General features: G+C 37.1%; 1 protein-coding gene across 1 annotated transcript in view; it reads right to left on the reverse strand.

The window, feature by feature from the left end:
* Window positions 1–21,992, reverse strand: part of adcy2a (adenylate cyclase 2a) — a 31,814-nt gene extending 9,822 nt beyond the window's left edge. The window contains exons 1-15 of the mRNA XM_055042169.1: window positions 21,420–21,992; window positions 18,576–18,773; window positions 12,927–13,088; window positions 7,062–7,211; window positions 6,191–6,339; window positions 5,678–5,789; window positions 5,158–5,285; window positions 4,275–4,433; window positions 3,992–4,124; window positions 3,733–3,909; window positions 3,590–3,633; window positions 3,353–3,433; window positions 2,481–2,550; window positions 2,190–2,287; window positions 2,025–2,109 (exon numbers count right to left, since the gene is read on the reverse strand). Coding sequence (XP_054898144.1) covers window positions 2,025–2,109; window positions 2,190–2,287; window positions 2,481–2,550; window positions 3,353–3,433; window positions 3,590–3,633; window positions 3,733–3,909; window positions 3,992–4,124; window positions 4,275–4,433; window positions 5,158–5,285; window positions 5,678–5,789; window positions 6,191–6,339; window positions 7,062–7,211; window positions 12,927–13,088; window positions 18,576–18,773; window positions 21,420–21,953 — 2,280 coding nt within the window. The 5' untranslated portion in view covers window positions 21,954–21,992. The remainder of the gene's footprint in view (window positions 1–2,024; window positions 2,110–2,189; window positions 2,288–2,480; window positions 2,551–3,352; window positions 3,434–3,589; window positions 3,634–3,732; window positions 3,910–3,991; window positions 4,125–4,274; window positions 4,434–5,157; window positions 5,286–5,677; window positions 5,790–6,190; window positions 6,340–7,061; window positions 7,212–12,926; window positions 13,089–18,575; window positions 18,774–21,419) is intronic.
* Between the last annotated feature and the right edge of the window lie 875 nt (window positions 21,993–22,867).

Raw genomic sequence — 22,867 nt, forward strand, 5'->3', positions numbered from 1 at the left:
GTAGACCAGGTAGATGGCTTTTTGATTTCAGTGCTAACACAAAATGCATCAACTACTCACCAAAGAGCCAAATAATTAAAACCATGTTCCCAATAGTGTTTTTGTCCATTTTTAGCTGCCAAAATTGACCTGAAATTCTAAAGGATCCTCTAGATCAAATGTTTGCTGTGGTATCAGATACAAGGCCGTCAGCACGAGATCCTTTATGTCCTGTAAATTACAAGCTGGAGCCTCGATGGACTGAACACATTGTTGACTGAACTACAGTATGTTCTGAAAATTTTGGAGGCCAAGTCAACACTTCCTGCGTGTTGATGTGCTCTCCAAGCCATTCCAGAACAGCCACAACCATCAGAGAATACAGATCCAAATAGAAGAAAGGACTAGAGAAGAGTGATCATGGCCTCGTGGTATACGTATATCAAAAACCAATCTCATTAAATGAGAAAAGCAGAACATTGTCCAAAGAATCACATCATCCGCATGGATGGAAAAGTCCAGATTTATCCAGCAAAATAATTGTATCATAACCTATTTTATGGATGCTCACTTTAAGATTGTCAGCTTTTCCCTTCAACCTGTGTTCAGTAAAGAAGCAAAACAGCAGGCGAGAGCACCATGTCAGCGTAAATTAGCTCCACTTGAAAAGATGTGAAAACCAGAATTCTGAACTTAAAAAACCATTTACACAAACCATTCTGCAGGTCTGGTACAAAGCACAATACACTTGTAAAACAAAATATCTTTTTTATTTTTTTTATTTTTATTTTTTATGCACATACGTGCAGTGTTGGATTACTAGAATTAGTCTATTGAGAGGGTTACATCTGAAATTAACACATTTTATATGTGAAAGAAAACGTATGCCGGAATGTGCCCACTCTTAAACGATGTATTGCTAACCACATCTAGTGAAAGACCGCTTCTATTTGGCATCTCTTGAGAATCAAAGCTGAGAAACGGGTGCTAAAAACCTTAACATTCAATCCTACAAAGCACTTAAATAAGCTTTCAAAAGCTTATGGGTGTTCCACAAAAATAGATATCCCAGAGGAAAACTTTGCAAAGAAACGTTGCATAACTGAATAATAATAATAATAATAATAATAATAATAATAATAATAATAATAATAAAATAATAATAATAATAATATAATAATAATAATAACAACAACAAATGTTACAAGGTGTAACTTTTGATAGTGAGAGCTGCTGTGTTGGTTTCAGGCAACATTCAAAGGGACCAGAGTTCAGAGCCAAAGAACACGACATTCAGAAAACAGGGGGAACAGCATCTGTAAGCCTGGAGCCGCTTAAATTTTACATTACCTTTGAATTTTTTAAAACCATTTTTCCCTTCCTACATTCTCATCCTGCTCCGTTTTTGCAGCATCAGTAAAAAATGTCAAATGAATTTCGATCGTGCTGAATTGTCTCCTCTTATCTTCTTGTATCTTGTAACTGATAAAAAAGAATATTTGATTCTGCTGCATCATCTTAGACACAGCAAGCAGACGAGCCACATCTTACAAAATGATTTTGTTGTACAGACCTCTGTTTATTAATTCAACCCTCTGGAAATACCCTCACTGCCACCACCCCCAAGAATGCCTCATGGTTTTTCATATTGCTGCAATACTTTTAACAAACTGGCATTATTAATATTATTATTTATGCATGTCCCACATGAGAACTTTTGCCTAATTTTACAAGCTAAGATTTATTCAGCTCCTGCAGATCATAAGCAAAAGTGCTGACTATTCATAGACAGTCTGCATGACCCTACTGCACTGGCTTAAACTTGTTTCCTATAATTATTTTGATGATACTAGGAGGGGGGAAAAACTAACATAAACCAGGGAATAGCACAGTTTTATTGATGATTGCAATAGTTTTTACAGATCAATGCTTCTTCTAACAAGCAGCGTTTTTTTTTTCTTTCTTTTTTCCTCTTCAGCGCTTTGTAGGCATGTCAAAGCCTACGTGTTTGTTTTAGCTGAACGCAGGAAAATGACTTCACTCACCAATAGGTGTCCAATGAAACATATGAAGATTATCAAGGAGAGGGTGAGGAAGGCCATTCCAAAAGATATTCCTAAAACAGCCGTTCTGCAAAAGAAAAATACAGAAATCAACTCTGTAATGACATAGACTAATAAACATTACATAACAAATTAAAGGCCACTCACTTTGGCAGAACCAAGATCTGCACAATGAAAATGCAGAAAAAGATCAAACAGGCGCAGGTGACGTAGTATTTAAAGGCAGGCAAGGTTGTTGCTCTGTACTAAAAAGAAAACAGAAAATAAACAGTTGTGTCAACAATTGTTTATCTTTTTGAGCAGCATTTCAACTGTGTACTCAGATACCATTTTTGCAGTGAAATGGTAGGCTAAAAGCAGGCAAATGTAACAAAAAGGGACAAATTTTGATGCATCATTTGATTGATTTCACCCAGGCAGGGGCTGATCCCTGTTTACCTCTTTCTCCAAGGATCTGTTGTGAAAAAACAGTGATATTCTTTGAATGTCCTCAGACTTGAGCCACTGTCTAGGAAAAACAGCCACACAAAATACAGTTAGGCATAAAAAAATAACTGGACAGAGTAGAAAAGAGCCTAAAAGTACATGTTCATATGACTGATCCTTAAATTTGAAGCATTTTCTGTTTCAAATTTTCATTTCTTTCACATTCAAATTTTAGTTGACATTTGATCATATTCTGGACATTTGAAAACATAGCATTTGCCTTGAGAGTATTCAGGATCCATTAGCTGTACAAGTACATCTAACACAATTTTAGTGTTGTCAAAATGTTCCATGTCTTTTTGTCACTCATTTCAGAATCAGAGATAAATCAAGTGCAGCAAAACCACTTTGGCAGAGCAGTCAGATGCCAAGTCTTTTCTTTGGCACTACAGTGGACTCTGTACACCTGCTCTGCCACTGAGCCACCTGGTGCCACAGTGCAGCCGTTAAGTCCCGCTGAAAAATAAGACCGCTGTCTCAAAAAAGGCTTTCTGCAGAAGGAAGCATTGCATTCTCTAAAGTTTCCTGCTAGATGACTGCACTGACTGATGACTTTAGGGAAAACAGAGAATATCAGCAAGAGCTGATGACATGGCACCTCAACTGGCCAAATATCAAACTAAAGCTCAGATATGGGAAATCAAAAGTTGAGGATCTCACTTAAACACAGTACACATGACTAAAAAGCATACTTATTAAGACCTATGATATGATAAAAGCAAAGTCCATTTCTAGAAGGTGGAGAAACCCTGGATATAAGTCTGAAAAGAACGTTTTACGACTATAAAGTGTTCAATGAAAATAGAGTTTTTATAAACGCTTACTTTTGCGAATTTATTCCATCAAACGTCCTGATCATCCGTTCATTGAATTCCTCTTCAAACCGTTTCTTCTGAGATTTTGTCCTGTGCAGGGAGACAGAAAGTTCCAGAAAGAAAATATATTTTAAGCCATCACCGTCTGTGACAAGGAGGCCTTTCATGAAAATGTAGTAAATATTTATGCCGACATAAATATTTATGTTGGGATAAATATTTATCTGATGAAATGGTAGCTTATACCGTTCCGATCTCCTCTGGAAACGATACTGCCCCTTCGGCATGTCCTTAAAACGAAGCAAGAGAGGGACAGGATAGGTTGGCATCAACAAATGCTCATCATAACAGAATTAGTTTAGAATAAAAATAAATAAATAAATACACACAGAGGTGCTAATCTTGCCATTCTCATTTGTCATACTGTCTCTGTGGTGCAGGTTAGCAAAGGGCTTGGCTGCTCCCCACGACTCCAGGTACCGGGTCATCCTGACTGAGGCTCTCATTTTAGCTCCATCCAGTGTGTGTCTGGGCCGGTAATAATGCTGCGGGCTCCTACGCTCCACCTGAACATATATGGAAGCAATGGGATTGTAAAGCATTTTCTTGACTGCCTTGTATTACATTCATTCGGTGGAAGTCCTGTACCTTTGGGTTGATAACAAGATAAGTGATGACACCATGTTCCTTTAGGTAAGGGTCTCTCTCTTGTCCATCTCCATCTTCAACCTTATAAGCACCATTTAGGTGTTCCAGCGTCACTGATGTGATGTGAACGCGCCTAGCAATGATTTGATAAGTCATTTATTGATGGTAATATTTAATAATAGGAATGTTGCAACAGAGAGAATTTGACCTATTAGACACATCAAACTGTGAAGTCTTAAGTATATGAAACATTTACCACAGCATGGTTTCATTTTTCACTCACCCTGGTACACCTCCTGCCTCCATATGATTGGCCAGTGTAACGTCATGTGACCAAACATCATACTGCCATTTTTGAAGTCCAATAACGCCGCACAGGACGTTTCCTGAATGTACGCCCACGCGCATGTTGATGTCGACACCTGTAGCATCTCGTACTTTTCTGTAATGCATCAGAAATTTGTATTTAATTAGGTAAATCAGAATGTATGCCCTGTTTCGCTCTTCAAAAATATTTTCCTCATGAACGTATTTCTTTAACTTTAAAATGTAGAAAATGCAACATCCGAGGCACATGTGCACACAAAAGGAGAAATCTACAAGTAAGTAGTAAAAAGGCAATTTATACATACTGAATGAAATGCAATGAAGTTTAGATTTTGTTACAATTTTGCTAGAATTTATCAGTGTAACTTATTGTATCTATAAAAAGTTAAAGTCTTATTGTTGATTTTGTTACTGAGTATGTAATAACATGAACTAAAACAAAAAGTTATTTAAAGTACTCCTTCATAATAAAGTTATTATAAACGGCCATTTTCCTCTCAGTTGCTGCACAACTTCCCATCGCTGAGAAACAAAACTGCTACTGCTGGAGGTTTAAAACTCCAGCAATGTGGCAATGTGAGAAGAGCCTTTGCAAACATCATTAGCTGAAAAGGTAAAGACCTCGTAGACAAGGTACAGCCAAAATAGTGCCATCTATGAGAAAGATGAACAGGAAAAGGCTAAACATACCAATAACCCCTTATGCTAGTCGTAGTAGAACTATAACCTTGCTGAAATCTCAATAACGAACACTTTGAAAGATACAAAGATAGACAAACAGTAAAAGAGCGAGAATAAACATGGTGGTAAATATTACTGTTATATTATCTGCCACTTACTTGATGGCTTCACACATGTCCAGACCCATTTTCACACAGTTTTTAGCGTGGTTTGGCAAAGACTCCGGGAGGCCAGAGACACAGTAATAACAGTCGCCAAGAATTTTGATTCTCATACATTCGTTTTCCTGCATGTAGAAACACACAGAGAAGTTACTTAAAAGCGGGTCTGACTGAAAGACCTTCCAAGAGGCCTTTTATATGTAATTTCACCAAATCACCTCTTAAAGACATTTCTGAATTTATCACATTTTCTTCACTGTTAAGTACAAGGTACATGAAAAGAAGATTTAGTCATGTTAACCACAGCAAATTGAATCACTAGGTGTAACTTTATATTAAATAATATCCAGAGTAATGGTATATCACAAGATATATGGATATGTGAGAGCAGGTTAAATTACATGTAACTTGTTGGTTTGAATATGAGCTTTGTTATTTAACATGCAGCACAGTTGCCCAATAAGCGATGGTTAAGACAAATAAAAATATTGACCGGGATCTAAGAAGGGCTTTTTACCTTTGCGATTTGATCAAATTTGCCAAACAGCTCATTCAGCATGTGCACCAGTTCTCCCGGTGAGCAATCACTGGCCAGGCGTGTGAATCCAACAATATCTGCATAAAGGATGCTAAAAAGCCAAAAGAAATCATTTATTTTAATTAATTTATGTTTGCCAGGAGGCAACATTGTTTTTCCCATAAGCTAATTCAGATTCAGATCCCCATTTGGCCAAACACTGTCACCACTATTTAGTCTTCTACAGATTTATTCTGTTTTTTCCTTATTGAGACAAATAAATGTTTCTGATCAAGTTAATGCCAATAATAGGCAAACATAATCTGAGTAAATACAAATAAAAATAAAAAACACCTGTTAAATATTTTATTTATTGAAAGAAAAACCTATATTCAGTGACATTGTCTTTGTATGATAAACCTTGCTTGATCATTTGAAACATACTGTCAAAAAAAAAAAAAAAACAGCACTTTTTCTGACAGAACCATACAAATTTCAAGAACATCTACATGCCTGACATTAGTGTGCCTTTGGACATAGAGGTTGTGAAAGTTGTTTGTGTTCTCCATCTGACCAAAGTTCGGTCCCTTCAGCCTCTGAATGATCTCAGCTTTCATTACACGAGCAATGTGAGCTGGCAGTAGAGACAAAAGGAGACGTTCCTGAAGAGAGTAACACAAAGAATACACAAGTATTATTATAAAGTCAAAACAAAACTAAAGAAAACATGCTATTATGACGATCAGCATGCCAAACACCTACTCTGCATTACAAATTTCTTTACTTCCCTCTGTTTTGACTTAACAAACAAGAACTTCAGAAAACCCCAGCTTTTCGCTGGCTCCTTTTAAAGACTCTTCTGGACATAGAAGATTTTTAAAGCACAGCTAAAACGCATCAATGGGTCTAAAAGCTAATACAACCCTGACAGATACGAATCTTTCCTCTGCACTATTTAGAAGGCTCTGGTGGTTGTACGAGTAGTGGCTGCTGGTAAAAGTTACACAGAGTTTCGGGTTTATGAGGAAATCACACAGTGTCGCCTGGAATTTTCAGACAAAATGTATGCACTTACTATACTGCAATGCACTTTGGTTAAAAGCCTCCTGCAAACAGAATATATTATGAGTGCGGCAAGCGCTTAAAAAAAAAAAAAAAGCCTCTACACAAATACTGCCATCTGTCATAAACAAAGCTGCGGCCAGCACTCCAGGGCCACTGCAAAACGCTTCAGCTATGGCAGTCGTGCCCAAAGTCAGGCCTCGAGGGCTGGTGTCCTGCATATTTCAGTACTTTCCCTGGTTCAGCTAAATGGTGGGTTAACAACAGGCCTCTGCAGAACTTTGACATGCTGATCCCTCTCTAATCAAGGAGCATTAATTACCTGTTGTCTCTTCTCAAACTCCAGTTTAATAGGGGACTTGATGCAGTTGCAGGTGTCTTGGTAGGTCTGCTTCAGCGCCAACTCCATCAGATGCTTGTGGTACGCCCCAGCCATGTTCCCACAAACAAAAATAATAACATTGGCTAAAATCTGTGAAAACATACACACAGAAAGACAAAGCTAAATATCAACTTCACAAAACTATGTTTAATTCAAAAAGTCTGAAAACTCTTACGTTACGCAATTTTAGAAAACTAAAAGTTTTCAATTTGTTGAAGAGTCATAGTTAATTTTTAAATATGGATAAATGCACTGATCAGACAAACAGTAAAGCTTACCATGACCATAAAGTTAAGACTTAACATGGTAGCTGATATAATGTAAAACAGAGTCAAATAACTTCGATGCTCTGCTGGGGTGAGGGGATGAAGAAAAGAAATTGGGCCTGGGCATGTCTAGAATTATAATCTCACTGGACACAAATAAGCTGGAGATCAGGCAAAACCAACAAAACCTAGATGGAGTCATTGCTGAGGGTGAAAAGAATTCAAGTGGATGTGGAGAATAATAATCCACAGACTGACAGGTTCAGAGTTAGAGTTCTCTGCTGGGTAAAAACAAGGAAAAATAAATTTAAAAAGGGAAAAGAAAATTACACCTCATTAACAAATAGGTGCACTACTGCTTGTACACCAGTTACAAGAAGAAGTACAATTGTATAGCTTCATTACACATGATAGATTGCAAATAAGTCATATTTTTATCTCGATATTAAATAATGCTCTCATAAAACCAACATAAAAACATCGACATTAATTTATTACACCTTGTATTGAAATCAAACAAATAAAAGCAAAACAACAATGCTGAAGAGAACGTGGTCACATTAATGTCCTTTGGTCACGTGATAAATTACTCAATGGTCACTGACAAGCTGTTAATCATGAACAAAAACACAAAAGAAAACAAACATATAAGAAGAACAAATGCTGGCATTTTATTTTATAGAAGCTGGACTCTGAATTAAGGGGCGAAGAGCAACTTATCAATTCCTGAAGATACTTAATGTCATTAAAGAAAGTGATCATGATGCCTATCTTTGAAGGTCTGCTGGCTATATTTGATTAGACAGAGACTCTGATCTCACTAAAGGGACCACATAAAAAGCATTTCTTCCAGATCAAAATATTTAAAATCACTATATGAACTACCATTAGAATGATGCATTGTGTAAAAACAGAAGAGAATGGGGAATTTTTTTGTTCTTCACGTCTTTAACAATTTTCCTAATAAAGGGGAGAAAAGCAACGATGCAAACTAATCTGGTTCAGTGAAATGGGATTACATCCTTTGAAACAAGAAATGCAGCTTTTTGGAAGGTGCACAGCTTGTTACCTCATGTGTAAAGCTAACACAATATTGGAACAAAAAAACAACTAAATTGAAATGTGATGATGAATGTACTCTCATGGCTTGTGGTTGCTTTACCGATTCAGAGCCTGGACATCTTGATGAATTCTGTTCTCCAGACGAAAAAAGGAAGAGCAGAGCAACCAGTTACAGATGGGGGTAGTTGTGGATTATTAATTTTGCCTCATAATTTTGATTGATTGAATGTTTTTCCCTTAATATATGAAATCCTCATTCAAAACTGCTTTTTGTATGTGTTCTGGTTATTGTAGTTTAATATTAAAATTGGTTTGATGGTTAACTAGACTTTTCCTTTTAGGTACCAACTTTTTTGCAGCTGATTATGTAACAAACATTAAAGAAATCTATCCTGGTTGTACATACAGAATGTGAGGTGTCTTAATATGCGGGATCAATAATGAACAATTTAAGAAATAAAATCCAATACATGTGAAATCAGATTACTTAATCTTTAATCAGAAAAAAAAAGAACATTACGTAACATAAATAATTAAAACATGTTCAGTTGCCATAAGATCACAGAAGAAGATGTGCATCTTGGAAAGAGTTTAAATATAAAATTTCAGTACATCATTATGAACAATGATGGAGGTTTAGTCATATTGTTATGTTATATATAATTGCGCAAGTTGTGCAATAGATTTATCATTTTTGGTACTGTTAAAGTGCCTTAGGAAGAAGGTGCAATCTCAATTTTGACAAGAAGGGCCATTTAACATTGTACATCCTGGGTTACACAGTAAATCTAAGAGTACTTAAATATACTGTTGGGAAAAAATGGGCCATTAACATTGGCAGTCTATCATATCCTCAGATCTTCTGTTGGTTGACATTAGGAAGAAGGGATCAATGTAATAGTTTTTCAACCTTAATGGCTCCTGGTCAGTAGAGAATCATGATGGATCATAAAAAGTAGCTGCCCATAATACACAGACAGGATTCTTACTGTACTTAATTCATTTCTTCCCTAAAAACTCAACATTTAGGGATCCATCCATCCATCCATCCATCCATCCATCCATCCATCCATCCATCCATCCATCATCCATCCATCCATCCATCCATCCATCCATCCATCCATCCACTGCTAGATAGAGATAATCTATTAGCAGAACAATGACTGCATCAAAAGTTTAGCCTTAGGAAAAGTCTGTAGGTCCAGAACATCTCTGGCTGAAGTTATGTTTTACCGTACTGTTTCTGCAATATTTGAATGAACTGTAAAAAACAGTCATGCATTTTCTAATATCAATGCAGATATGAATTACTTTTAAAGAAGTATAGTATTTACTGCTTGTTAACAGATACTACAAATAATAACAGTCCTTTTGAAATGCTCTGAAAAAGACAAGTCTGTGCATTAACATTTATATCCATATGTCAACAATGTTTGTTCCAGAATGTTTTTCCCCAAGAACATATTGAAAGTCTATGTTTCTCTCTGGCTATCAGTTCTGTGTTTCTAGTGTGAGGTTCAAGACCGAGCTATTTACCTCAACTGACCACTGAAGCCCAAAAGCTGCTGGTAACTAAATATCAAAAATTCAGTGTAAGTCTGATTGTAGCTCAGATGTCTGTTGAGCATAGACTCTTAACAGAGGTATATGGTGAGATGACCCAGGTATGCCACTGTTTTCCACCAAGTCAAGAGATCCAGCACCTATAATGATCTGGCAACCTCACAAACATCCTATTGCAACATCACCCAACACAAAGCAAGAGACATCCCTCCAGGGCTGCAGCACTGGAGGGATGTCTGAGTTTCCGCCGGAGTCGCAGAAACTCAGAAGGATCAAGGAAACAAGGGCACATCACCATCCCACCTGGTCAGCTTGCACCAGGCAATCAGGAAGTCATATAGTGGATGACTGAGAATTGTCACTCTATAGTTTACCAGTAAAAAAAAACTTCAAATACATTTCATCAACTGAGACTTCCATATTTTAGGCAACTTGCTTCTGAAGCACAGCATATGAGAGGAGAACAAGCTCCAGCTGGGCATACAACCCAGGCTTCTACAATCATAACTTTGCACACACCACTCTGAAATGGGATTAATATACAACAAAACGCACAGAAAGATTTTAAAATTCTTAGATTTGAAATAAAGTTACTCTACACATTCGGCAAAACACAAGAGGGAATTAGTGCATCACTCACAGATCACTGTGTTCTGCAATCAATTTAAAGAGCTGATCTGACAAACACTCTTTAAAGCAATTGTTTAATATGGCGATCATTGCAAGTAAAACAATTTTTTATTCACACATGCTCTGTAACAGGTAAAACATAAAATATTTAATAGCCTTTACCACTAAAGTCTCTGTCAGATACAGTTTAAAAAGTAAACATTGTTCGGAATTATTGATAGTTTTGCCATTCAGTGATTAACACAATATGCAAATGAAACTTTTTCTCCTCCAACAACAGAGATTATAACACCAAAAGAAAATATTTAATACTAGCAGAAACCACTCCAGAAATATAAGTATTTTACACCACTTTGTTTCAATCAGTTTGAATAAAATTCTGATTTTGTTATGTTGTCATTTTCAGCACACTCTGTCTCTGTCTGTATTTGCCTCAGCCATCTCTTCTAAAGAACAAAACTGAATGATGATGTTTTAAATTAGTCTGGGTAAAATTCAATTCGGCACTCAAACTTATCAAAACTCTAGTCTTTCATAAGGTTGTTTTATGAGCTTCTCCTGTTTTGTCATCAATTACAAGCAATCGCCATGCCTGGCCGTAAGAGCATGTCAGACAGTAAACCCTGAAAAATGAGGAAAGTGAACAAGAGCAGAACACAAGCAGAACTGTGTGTTCTATCGAAAAACATTTATTGGATGATTTCCTGAAAGTCATGTCTATAAGCAACCAGATAAAAAAAATCCACCAAGGCCTGAGAGATCTTCACCTCTTCAAGAAAATGTTAACCAGGCTTCTGGTAAATAAATATCAAACATTCAACTCAAAATGGATTCTCTCTTAAGTTGTCTGTTGTGAATAAACAGCACTCAGTTTGTAGAAAACATTGCATTTCGTGCTCATGTACATAATGCATGAAGAGTTTCTAGAAAACAAAATAACTTTGCCATATCTATTTATAGATTTTTGCAAGGGCTTCATGCTGAAGTTGATATTTTTTGTTTTGTTTTTGGCAATATGATTGGTTTGTCATCAGGGAATAAAGACATTTTTATCTTAATGAATAATAAAAAAGAATGCAGGAAGACATATTACCAAGTTTGAACTAAATCAGGATGACACAGTCTTTAAAATTAGTAATTATTTAACTGAAAGTAGAATACAACAACAGAACAATTAAGTTCAATATTAAATTAAGTCCAGAAAAAATATTTTGCTTGTTTTAGGACCAGTTGCCAAATATCTAAAGAAATTATACAAATTGATAACCTTAAGATAAATGACAAAACTGCATGTTTGACTTTACAAACATGTAGTTTGGTTTATTTAGCATACAATGTACATTGATATTTATGGATAACCGATTTATGTAAATATAAATACATGCTTTACTAAATCGACACCAATGCAATCAATAACAAAAACATAATTTACACTATTTCTTTGACTCAAATCCTTTATTTATCCACACACCTACTTCTTGCAGTTTCTGTGTTTCATAGAAATTTTGTAATTCACAGGAAATTGTAACATCTTTGTTCTGCATGGTAAGCTTAAATTAGTAGAAATGTAGTAGGCACTGCCCTGACAAACCCTCTCCTTGTCTGATCATTTTCCACTATCCTCCAGCACATCAATAAGCTTCCTGAATATCGAAAACACAAGAAGCAATACTGTGTGGAAAAGTCGACCTTTAAATTGAGCTGAAAAAGTAGATTTTTTTTTTCTGTTACCTGCCATACTAATTTTAGCTCAAAGGTCACATATCCTTGTTAAAATATAAGCTAGAGTTGTGCAACAAATTGTAAAATAGAAATACAAATTTTGTGACCTGGATCAAGAGACTAAAACTCATATTTTAATCAATGCACAATTGTAATGAGTTAGGTTATTGTTTGTATTATGGCATAATATAAAGGTTCCTGTATTTCTACAGAAAATATCCAGAGGTATATTAAAGTACCAAATAAATATCACACCATTTTGTACCTCAACATATTTGACCAACTATCCAGAATACCACTTTATTTTCTCAGATTATATATCGAGTACAGATCTGTAAAAATTCACAAAATAGACCGAGAACAATTTTGCTAAATTATTACACTGACAGGCAACATTTATTTCAACCCGTATTGTCATGTTTGTTTGAATTCAGCTATTTCATACAATAATCCAAGAATATACACATTTGGTTGCTACTTCTGCTAATAAACGAGTTATATTAGCTTATTAAATGGAAACTTCTATGTTCTGTTCATCAGTACCTGGTGGTGAGCAGCTCACCTGCCAAACTACTGCCTCCATGTGATCAGCTGTTGTGGACAAGCAGACGCTCAGCACAATGGTGTGAGAGGCGGAGGTCAGGACGCTGGCGATGATGGCTTCCCGCATGGAGAACGGCAGCATGGTGTAAACCACAAACACAATGAACAGGAAGAAGGATACCTACAGAGACAAAAATGAGACTTCCTCATATCACCTCAAAGCAGCGGAAATAAAATAGAAAAGGGGAAAATGAGAGACTGTTAAAGTAGCACCAAAATAATTCAGGGATATGAATATATAAATACATAGAAAAGAGGCATTCTGACCCTGTAATGTAACACTTTCTTCTACGGGGTCAAAGTTGTTGTGCTGCATGACAAGAAAAAGGCCAGTGTTCTCACAGGCTACAGCTTGTTAACTCTTAACCTTTCCTAGCTTATTTGCCAGGCCAGAGGGAAAGCAGCAATGCAAAGTGGGGGTCAGTGCCATGCAGAGAGTTGAGCAAAGAATAAGAGCAGTGAGGAGAGAGCACCTAAAGGGGATTACCACGGTCTCTTAAATTTGAAACAGCAAAAACTGGAAATAAGTATGATTGCATAATTAACCAAAAGACATGTTGAAGTATGTTTACAGCTTTATATATAGCTGTAAGCAACAGTTTGTGTATATATGTATACAAACTGTCTAATTTGTATGGTTTTCTATGAGGAGGTTAAAAAAAATTTTAAAAATTCCATTCACACTAGATAACAAATGTTGGTGCACAAATTTTGATACAACCAATTCGTTTTGTTCTAATTTCCACATGAAGTTCATTAAACAGATATTTAGTCAAGAAAAGGTGTAATAATTGAAACCCCATAACATAAGGGGGTTTGTTGCAAATTGTTGCAAACTATCGCCTCACTCAGGAACATAATTTGTTTTGAGTCCAAAAAGCCTTTTGCTGAAATGATGTTGTTAAAACCAAAGCTCCTAACTCAATCATGAAAAGTGCACCAAGAATAATTGAGAGGTTATGAGGCAAAATGTTCAGTTATACAAACATAATGGCTGACTGACTACATGGTGGTTAGGAGACCCAAAGCACATAGTGACCTTCTCCTGGGATAATTAAGTGAATAAGAAATCTTCTATCATAGTACAGTCAACTTTGAGCTTACCCCGTGAATCATTTGCTTTCTAATGACACAGAAGACAGTCAATAAAACTAATTATGGAGACAGGCTGTCTTACATTAGGCTTTTAGTCTGTGATTAGTTTACAAGTGAGATTATAAATCTAACCTGTAACTTGTGAGTGTGGAAGCCTGTGAGATCAGGTGCTGACTCCTTGCCTGCTATTTAATATCAAAGTAGACAGCTGCTCATTTCATCTCCAGCCACTCTCAGGGTGAAAAGACAGATCTACTGATTTACACTGATGATGTGGAAATAAATGGAGTGGATGAAAAACAATCTGCCAGATTGGCTGGTTTGTAATTTCCTCCATCCGTCTTTGCATGGTAATCTCCAAAATAAATTAGGTATAGAAACAAAATTTGTCTCCATCCTTTGCGTTTAATCTCATATTTACACTCCGTCTCAGTTGCTCTCGTTTGATTCGTCCGGAAGCCCCCATACCTCCTCGGCTGTCTCTCCCATCACCGGTTCGTCTCTTTCTGCTGCCTACCCACTTCTTTGCTGCTCAAATCTGACAGGGACTTTCCAAGACCAAAATCTCTGTCTGTTAAATCTTAATGAGACTGGCTGTATACCAAGTGTGTGTGCGTGTGTGCGTGTGTGTGTGTGTGTATCTGGCACATGTATCAAAGAGAGAAAGAGGAGAAAAAGGAAGTGATGAGGCAGGATCTAGACGTGCCTCAGAGAGGGGTAGAGGCTGGACCACACAGATAAGCGGGATAGAAGAGCTTTGTAGAGCGAGAAGAAGTAACCAATTGATTTCAGGTTCGAAGATGGAAAATGGCCATCTTTAAAACACATAAAAGTAAAAGATTACTTTGTTTTTGTATAAATACAAAAACAAAGTGAAGAAATTTCATAGTCAAGTGAACCGTGTCCAGATGTCCACCTGAATGACAAAAAGCAAAACAAACCAAAAAAAAAATGTAAATGCCAAGATGAAAAATACATCACTATGTCAACATACACAAAGTAACGTTTGGAGGGGAAGCATGAGCAGAACACCATGCACTTCAGTGTGCTTTACTATGAGTAAAAGGTTTATTTTGGTTCATGCATTGTTGCAATTAAGCTTCACTTTACAAAGGTACGTCTGTTGAAGGGCTAAGGACTGTGATAATCAAAAGTCTATTTAATTTAATAATATTAAAATGCATTCTCAAATAGCAATAATCATATACATTTCATGAAAGCTTTACAAAGTCAATTAGTTAATTGTGGCCTGAATGATTCTCCAATTCTCATGCTAACACCTGGTTGTTTTTACATGACATGAAGCTGAGCTAAACCACCAATGTTTCTATGTATATGTATAAACATCTAACTTTTTGTTGTATTTCACATTGAAAACTTCTACCACTGCTACTATGTTGAATTTATAGCTACATTTATAATCTCCTTTCCTGTGTATCCTGGTCAAACCACAAAGTGAGTTACTTGTCAACCTGTTAGTTGTGAAGCTTTAGAGGTTAGAAGTTCAATGTTTTCCCCCAATTCAAACCGTTTTTTACTCCTCAGTGGAGTCTCAGTTCAGCTGATGTGACGGTGAAAATCTGTTTGATTCTTCAATAAAGATAGAAATCAAAATAAAAGAAGCAAAAATGGGGAGATGAAAAGGCCCTAAAATAAGATGGCCCAGTCCTTTCACTTCTACATAGACGCATGACAAATGATTTGTTTTATTTTACTGACTGGTACACCTTACAGGGAGGCCTGAAACTCAGCTTCAGCCACTGGCAAATAGCATGTATGTATTATTTAAATCTTTTTCATTGCAGGCTGACTGAACAGATGTGACGCACATTATTTTCAGCGATACACGAATAAGGTCTTCTGGTCTCATCTGTGGATAATTACAATAATGAATACTGCGTACTGAGATGGGCTGGCATGAAAAGGCTAATGAGTCATTTCCGTTAACCTATCCAGTTTCAACAACTGAGTAAAAGAAAGAAAAAGGCTGCAGTCCCTACAAAAACATCATGTCCATTGAGAAACTGTAATTAACACTTAAAGAAGCTGCAGAGGAGAGCAGAAGTAGTATAATGGCCCAACATCTGAGGGGAGCACAAGAAAAGTAATGAATGGAGAGGTGTGTGAATCAGAGCATCTTTCGCTACCTCTTTGTGATCAATGAGTCCACATCAGACATCTGTCCTGCCAAGTACTGCTAAACGAGTACAGCTTTCACATGGTGAAGACCTAATGTACTATGTTTTTTTTTTATTTATTTATTGAGCTCTGAATGCGTGTGGTTGGAGGGTCTGATGAACCAGATATTTTTCCATATTTAATTCCTAATTGCCTCCAAATTTAATGCAAAGCATAGCGCACATTGCACTTCAATACAGTACATACATTGTCTAAAACTCATGGAAATTGAAACTAAATTACTATATTAAGAGTAAAAAACGGTGCTCCACAACATTTCTTTGGTAAAAACGAGCATTTACTCTGCACACATAGACATATACGAGTGTCACACTGTTTTGTGTAAAATTCCTTCCACAAAATAAATGATGCACCTAGGATATATACACACTAATAAACTTAATTTCCATTTAAACAGACCTTGTGGAATTTTATGATACCAAGAGGCTATAGTGCCACATAGCCCAGACACTTATAATTTTATTGCATGTGCTCATTTTCATTTAACTGTTTTAATCTGTGCATTTTAATTTGAAATGTGTTTGTAAGTTCTTTGTTTTTCCGTATCCTGAGTGAATCACCCATGAATTAGCAACACATGGCTACCTAATTGGCCCACGATAGCCAGTTAGAAAACAGCAGGTTAACAAACGACCAATGGGCAGATGGCAAGGCACAGACTCAAGCATGCCAGCTTCAGCAGGCCAGCAACAGCACAGGACAAGAAAGCCCCAGTGCCAGAGCAGAGACTGCTACAGCAGGAGGAAAATGATCAACTTTTGGAAGAATGTAGGAATCTCTACACACAGCCTGCAATGCAAACATTTATCTATATTTTCCAGAAGAGTTGCTGGTTGAGCTCACCCTCCACCAGGACGCCATACTGGATATGATGCCAAAGCTGTGACAGGATGGTCAAACACCACAAGGATCCCTTCTGCCCCTGACCTGGACATGATTTTAGCTTGGACTTCCAATTTCACACTCACTTCTTATATTTACACGTAACAGTAATACATTTTAAATCATTACTATTACCCTTGCATAAATCAGTGCCTTACTCAAAATTCAGTGTTTCAGAAAATTAGAATATCATATTAGATTAGAATAAAAATGACGCTTTTAAAAGAAATATTAATTTCACAAAATTTATGTTAATTTCTATGCATATTTTGTTTTGGATCATCAGTGCAGTGTGGCAATAAGCCTGAGTTCTGGAAGTCCAGGTTTGATAGCAGCCCTGTTGGTTGTCTATTATTTGTTGGTTCTGGTGTCTGTACTCTTCCCGTTGATGACCCCAGAGAGAACTCCATCGGTTCTCTCTGGGGTCAAAGGTGAGTCCCAGTGTCTGGCCAATCAAGCACAGTACTTCCACGGTCATTGTACCAGCTTTTGGTACCATTGGCTTTGTGGGCCGGAACCAGGTCCAGCTGGAAAATAAAATCAGCATCTCCATAAAACTTATTTGCAGAAGGAAAGAGCCCTAAAATATCTAAATAGGTGGATGCAATGACTGTGCACCAACACTAACATGGCCACTCAGATCATCACAGACCGTGGAAAATTCACTCTGGACTTCCAGAAACATGTCCTCTGTGCCTTTCTGTTCTTGCTCCAGACTCTAGAACCTTTATATCCAAATGAATGCCGATTTTATTTTTATCTGAGGAGAAGACTTTGGACCACTTGCAACAGTTTAGTTCTGGTTCTCCTCACCCCAGGGAGATGTTCTGACTCCAGCCCCAAACTACACCTAATGACGCTCTTTCAAACTTTTGAATGGATTTCGCTGCGCGATCCTCCCAAAGCTCCAGCTGTCTATGCTCCTGTTGCACTCAAGTATTTGCTGACTTTAGATATTGGCAGACAAAAGACAGAAAGTAAGTATCTGTCTATTTATCTATGGAATAATGCTGAACATGAACTATTAAAGACATTCAATTTGAAATAAAACACATCCCAAACGCTAACTCACATAAGCCCAACCCTGCCCCAAGATAACACCACTCCCTCAGCAGCCTCCTGTCAATGAGCCAAGAATTCACTTACAAGTGTACCGAATATGTCAGTGATGCTAAATCAACTGCTAGGGTGATGAAAACATTTGGTGATGTATCCAGATAAAGAAAGATGAAGATCCTAAATTGATTTTCTCTTGTGCCCTTGCCATGGGTTTCTGGATTCATCACAAAATGCTTTGCTAACACAACAAATATCAACAATTTAGCTTCTCTTTAGGGCAATAATTCCTTCCTAATCCTACCTCCATTGCAAGTGGTCCACCCTTTATTGACAAACATGTTAACAAAACAATTCATGGACAACCATTTCTCACCTGATCCCATGGACATACGATTCCACCAGAAAACATGAAAAGGTATCCCATTGCAACCAAGCAAGCCCAGATGACCAAGGAAAAAACTCGCAAAAGCTTCTTGAAGACAGACTCAATGCAGACGAGCACAAACACCGTCAGGAATATGGCCAGCGCTGTGGGCACGGTGATTACAAAGGCCACATGGTCTGCGATGCTCTGTAAAGGAAAGTGTGAAGATAAAACTCAGAATCGGGATCATAAAATGTTTGAACACAAGATTTAGAAGAAGTAGACATAATTATTGAATGACTGGAGAAATCTATTTGGGAACGGGTGCTACAAAAAGTCCATTTGGAACAAGTGTACAGCAAGTTATAGTCAGAAATAAAATGTTCACATTTATAAAAGTAGACATATGTTATTCGGGAATCTGAAAAGAAAACGGGGATGGGAATATAAAATATGTAATTCAAAATAAATTCATAGAAGGATTCAGGAACATTTCTAGAATAATGCAAAGTCAAACAGTACATATTTTAAACAGTTGCTCATCACACAATTTTACCATAGTTTATGTGTGTAACTGTCATTTTAAAAAGGTAAAAATATACTTAGCTAAAAGTATAAAAGATTTTTTTTTAAAAAGAGAGTCATTCGAAAGAAACAATCCAGTGAAATAAAAGGAGGGAAAGCCATGCTGAGGTAATATCTTGCATGTTCAGGCTACATTCATAATTTACTACTACTGCCTGCAACACACTTGGATATGGAAAATGTGATAAAAATTTTAGGAATACCATCCAGTTAAATCTGCAGGAACGGCACAGTGAGATGGGATGCCTGTGCCCTGTTTCTGCTATATTACATCAGTCCTTCACCATTCCTGTCATGGGGAATGGAAAAAGGGTCACAATAAGGTCAAAACACTGAAGTGTCAAGCCTTTTTGGTTATGTCACTTCAACATATGTGTGTATTTATTTTAGAAATACAATTTTCAAAGTCTGACTTGAATTTTAAAGAGCTTCAGTTTTTGTTTTGTCAATTTTTACTTTTGCCCCTGAAGGTTAAGACATTTTAAAATGTTTTAATTTACTTACTGAAACAGATTTAATTGTTCATTTTTACATTAGAAATGTCCAGGCTGACCATTATCCTGAAAACAACAATCTTCTTGCTCACATTTTTCTGACCCAGGCTCCACTCCAAGCCGTTCTTTCTCCCAATCAAAACACTGGGACAGGAGAGGACGGCTGTGGTCAAAAGAGAGCCACACAGAGTTTGTCTTGCCCAAAGCAAGCCTTTAAAACAGCAAAGGATTTAGGTCAGCCACCCAGAACGATGGAGGGATGAAGGGATAAAAATGAATGCCACAAAAAGAAATAAGGAGGTGAGAGATGGCACGGGAATCAAAAATAAAAGAGGATAAGGGGGGGAAAAAAATATACCAGAGCAGCCATGTTTTTGGCATGGTTATGCAGAAACACATAATTTAGCCTGAGCTAATGAATTGTATTTGTTTCTGCAAGAATCATGCTTTTAAGAGAAGGTCGACGTGTTAACTAGAGTAGCAGTTTCTCATCAAATGACAAACCAACAGTTGTCATCAAAAACAGCTTTAATGTAAAAACGCACAAATGATTGACTCTATTAAGGCTGTGCCTAAAGTCAAAAGAATAAGCAGTCCTAATTAGCCACTCAAATATTAACAGTGAGCAATTTAAACAATGATTTTCAATGTTAATCTTTTCAGAACACAAGAAACAGTTTTAATTAGCAAGTTATTTCTTGTTACTGTGTACCATTGAGTTATAAAGTTAAAAATTGCAAAAGACTGTCTTGATCTGAACAACATTTTATGTTGCCAGAAGTGGAATACAATCTTTCTGCTGCAGCTCATATTGAGTTAGAGGTACAGGTATTTTGAGATGTTATCAATAATATGTATATATGTATTTTTGTTTGTTTTTAATTCAAACAGTAATAATAATAATCATAATCATAATAATCATAATAATGAAAGACTCCTGTTAAATTGATTGGTTTTTGCATGTTTAGCCAGAATATTCAATAGTTCCCATCAAATTATTGTGCTTTAATGGATTTAGCACTATACAATACAAGTGTCTGAGCCCTCTTTGTTTATCTCAGTATTTCACAATACATTTCAGACAAATCCTTTCCTAACAGCAAAAACAGTCAAGCAGGGTGTTTTTAAAAAGCAAGTAGTGAAATTAACAAAAAAAAAATAAATAAAGTTCATAGGGAAGAAAATTCAATCAACTCAAAAGAAAAATAATAATCAATTCTCTACTGTAATCTGACACATTATGCAGATATCCTGGCTGCCACTGCATTGAATTTTAAAGGCTTTTGACTGAGAGAAAAACAGATCACATTGTAGTTGACTCAACCATAAGCTTATACAATAACTAAGCCCCTTATCCTCTCCTTTCACTTCACATTAGCGCTGTGATGAAGAGAACATGCTGTGAGAGTCTGAGTGCGGATGGGCACAGGTTCTGTTCCAGCATGTGCACATTTGTAGGTTCCAGTTTGGCTGTCTGACTCCAGTCAACTTTGAATTGTACCGTTTGTATTTTTCGGGACATTTGTGCACTTATTTGTTACTATTGTTTGCATCATTGCATCTAGCTAAATTGTCTTACCGAGATCAAAATCTCTTTTCCCAAGAGAAATCAAGTCAAGGCAGCAGAACTATCCTTCCACGTACGACAAAGATGAATCTAATATCTAACAACAAACTGCAAAACCTGCGTGTGGTCCCAGATAGTTGCTCATTTATAAGTGTTTCACTTGCATAATATATGTGCATGTGTGTGTTTTGTGAGTGAGCGGCTTACCAGCCCTGAAGCAAAAAACACAGTCAGCAGAGCCAGGCAGGCTCCCATCACTATGAGAAGTAAAAACACAATGAGAGGATGCTGCTGGCTCATACAGTAGTAGGATTCATATAACCAGTCCGGGGACCTGTTCCTCTTCTCCTCACTACCTCCTCCTTTATCCACTTCACCAGACACCCCTGCACGGTCAAGTAAATACTGTTTCCTCTTCATCGCCTCTTGCCACATAGATCTTGGAGCCGAGAGAGTTGAAAAAGAGGCAGAGAAAACTGAAGAAGAGGAGGTGGTCACTGCTGAGGTGTTGGCAGTTTCCACCACAGAGTTTCTGTTCCGTTCTTGTCTCATGCCGTTTTCTCGGTCTGGGAACCTGTAGTGAGAACTCCTGAGCTCCAGTTTGTTGTTCGTCTCTCTCTCCAGCTCCTCTCTCAAGTCCTTTAGTCGGAGACAAGTGAAAGATGAGGGTGAGTCTGAGTCAGAGGCAGCGTGTGCTGGCCGGAAAGGTGGCAAGAATGCACCAAGGGTAAAGCGCAGCATCCTCCTCCTTCTCCCCTTTCCAACATGTTGGGGTGGAAAATGAAGTGAAGCGCAGCCAGATAGTGCTCTTTTGATAGAGAGGGAGAGGGAGAGAAAGAGAAAGAGAGAGAGAGGTAAAGAGAAAAGTGGGAGGGGAGGGAGAGAAGACTAAGGGGGAAGGGAGAGAAAAAATAAGATGTATCATTATAGAGTAGTCAGCCAGTGAAAGTGATAAAAGAAAACAAAGCATCCAGACAATTAAACTTAAGAACAGCACATCATGTAGGATTATTTTTTGCTCGCGTCTGAAGGAAAAACAAAACAACAAAAGCTAATCTAAGCTTTGAGCTAAATCCCAAATGACAGTTTGCACTCAAAGTTAGAAACCAAACAGAATGTTTGGAAGAGAAAAAAAAAAAACCTGCAATGTTTCATCTTGTGTTTTTCAGTGAAACCAATCCCCCTCTGAGTTAGGCTAGACTATATGCCAAGTATGTCAAAAACAACTCTCATGAGTGAAACTGGGGCTGACAGCAGACAAACAAAAACACAATCTCAACATCCGTTTGTGGTTTAGTATCTATGGAGATAAGCAGCAGACAGCAGAAGTAAAAAAAAAAAAAATGAAGATAAAATTAGAAAAATTTACATTCCCAGATATTTGTTCAAACACTGTACTGTGTAAATCTGTGAAGAGGAAAAAAAATGAGAACACAGCGTCCACCGAGGAAAATCAAATCACAGAAGAACTGTCAACATAATCTGGGCTTTTATAAACGGAAGTAATTTTGATTTATCTTGTCCCCTAAAACAGAAAAAGAATCCTTTGTTTGTATGTCTAATGACAACAGCCTTGCCTTTTTTTGCATAGGGTGAGAAAGTAAGGTAACCACATTCATTTGTAATGTGAGTGCAAACAAGGTGAAGCAGTCTAT

The sequence above is a fragment of the Poeciliopsis prolifica genome, unplaced genomic scaffold (genome assembly GCF_027474105.1).
Source record: "Poeciliopsis prolifica strain line A6 unplaced genomic scaffold, Auburn_PproV2 SCAFFOLD017, whole genome shotgun sequence".
Taxonomy (NCBI): Eukaryota; Metazoa; Chordata; class Actinopteri; order Cyprinodontiformes; family Poeciliidae; genus Poeciliopsis; species Poeciliopsis prolifica.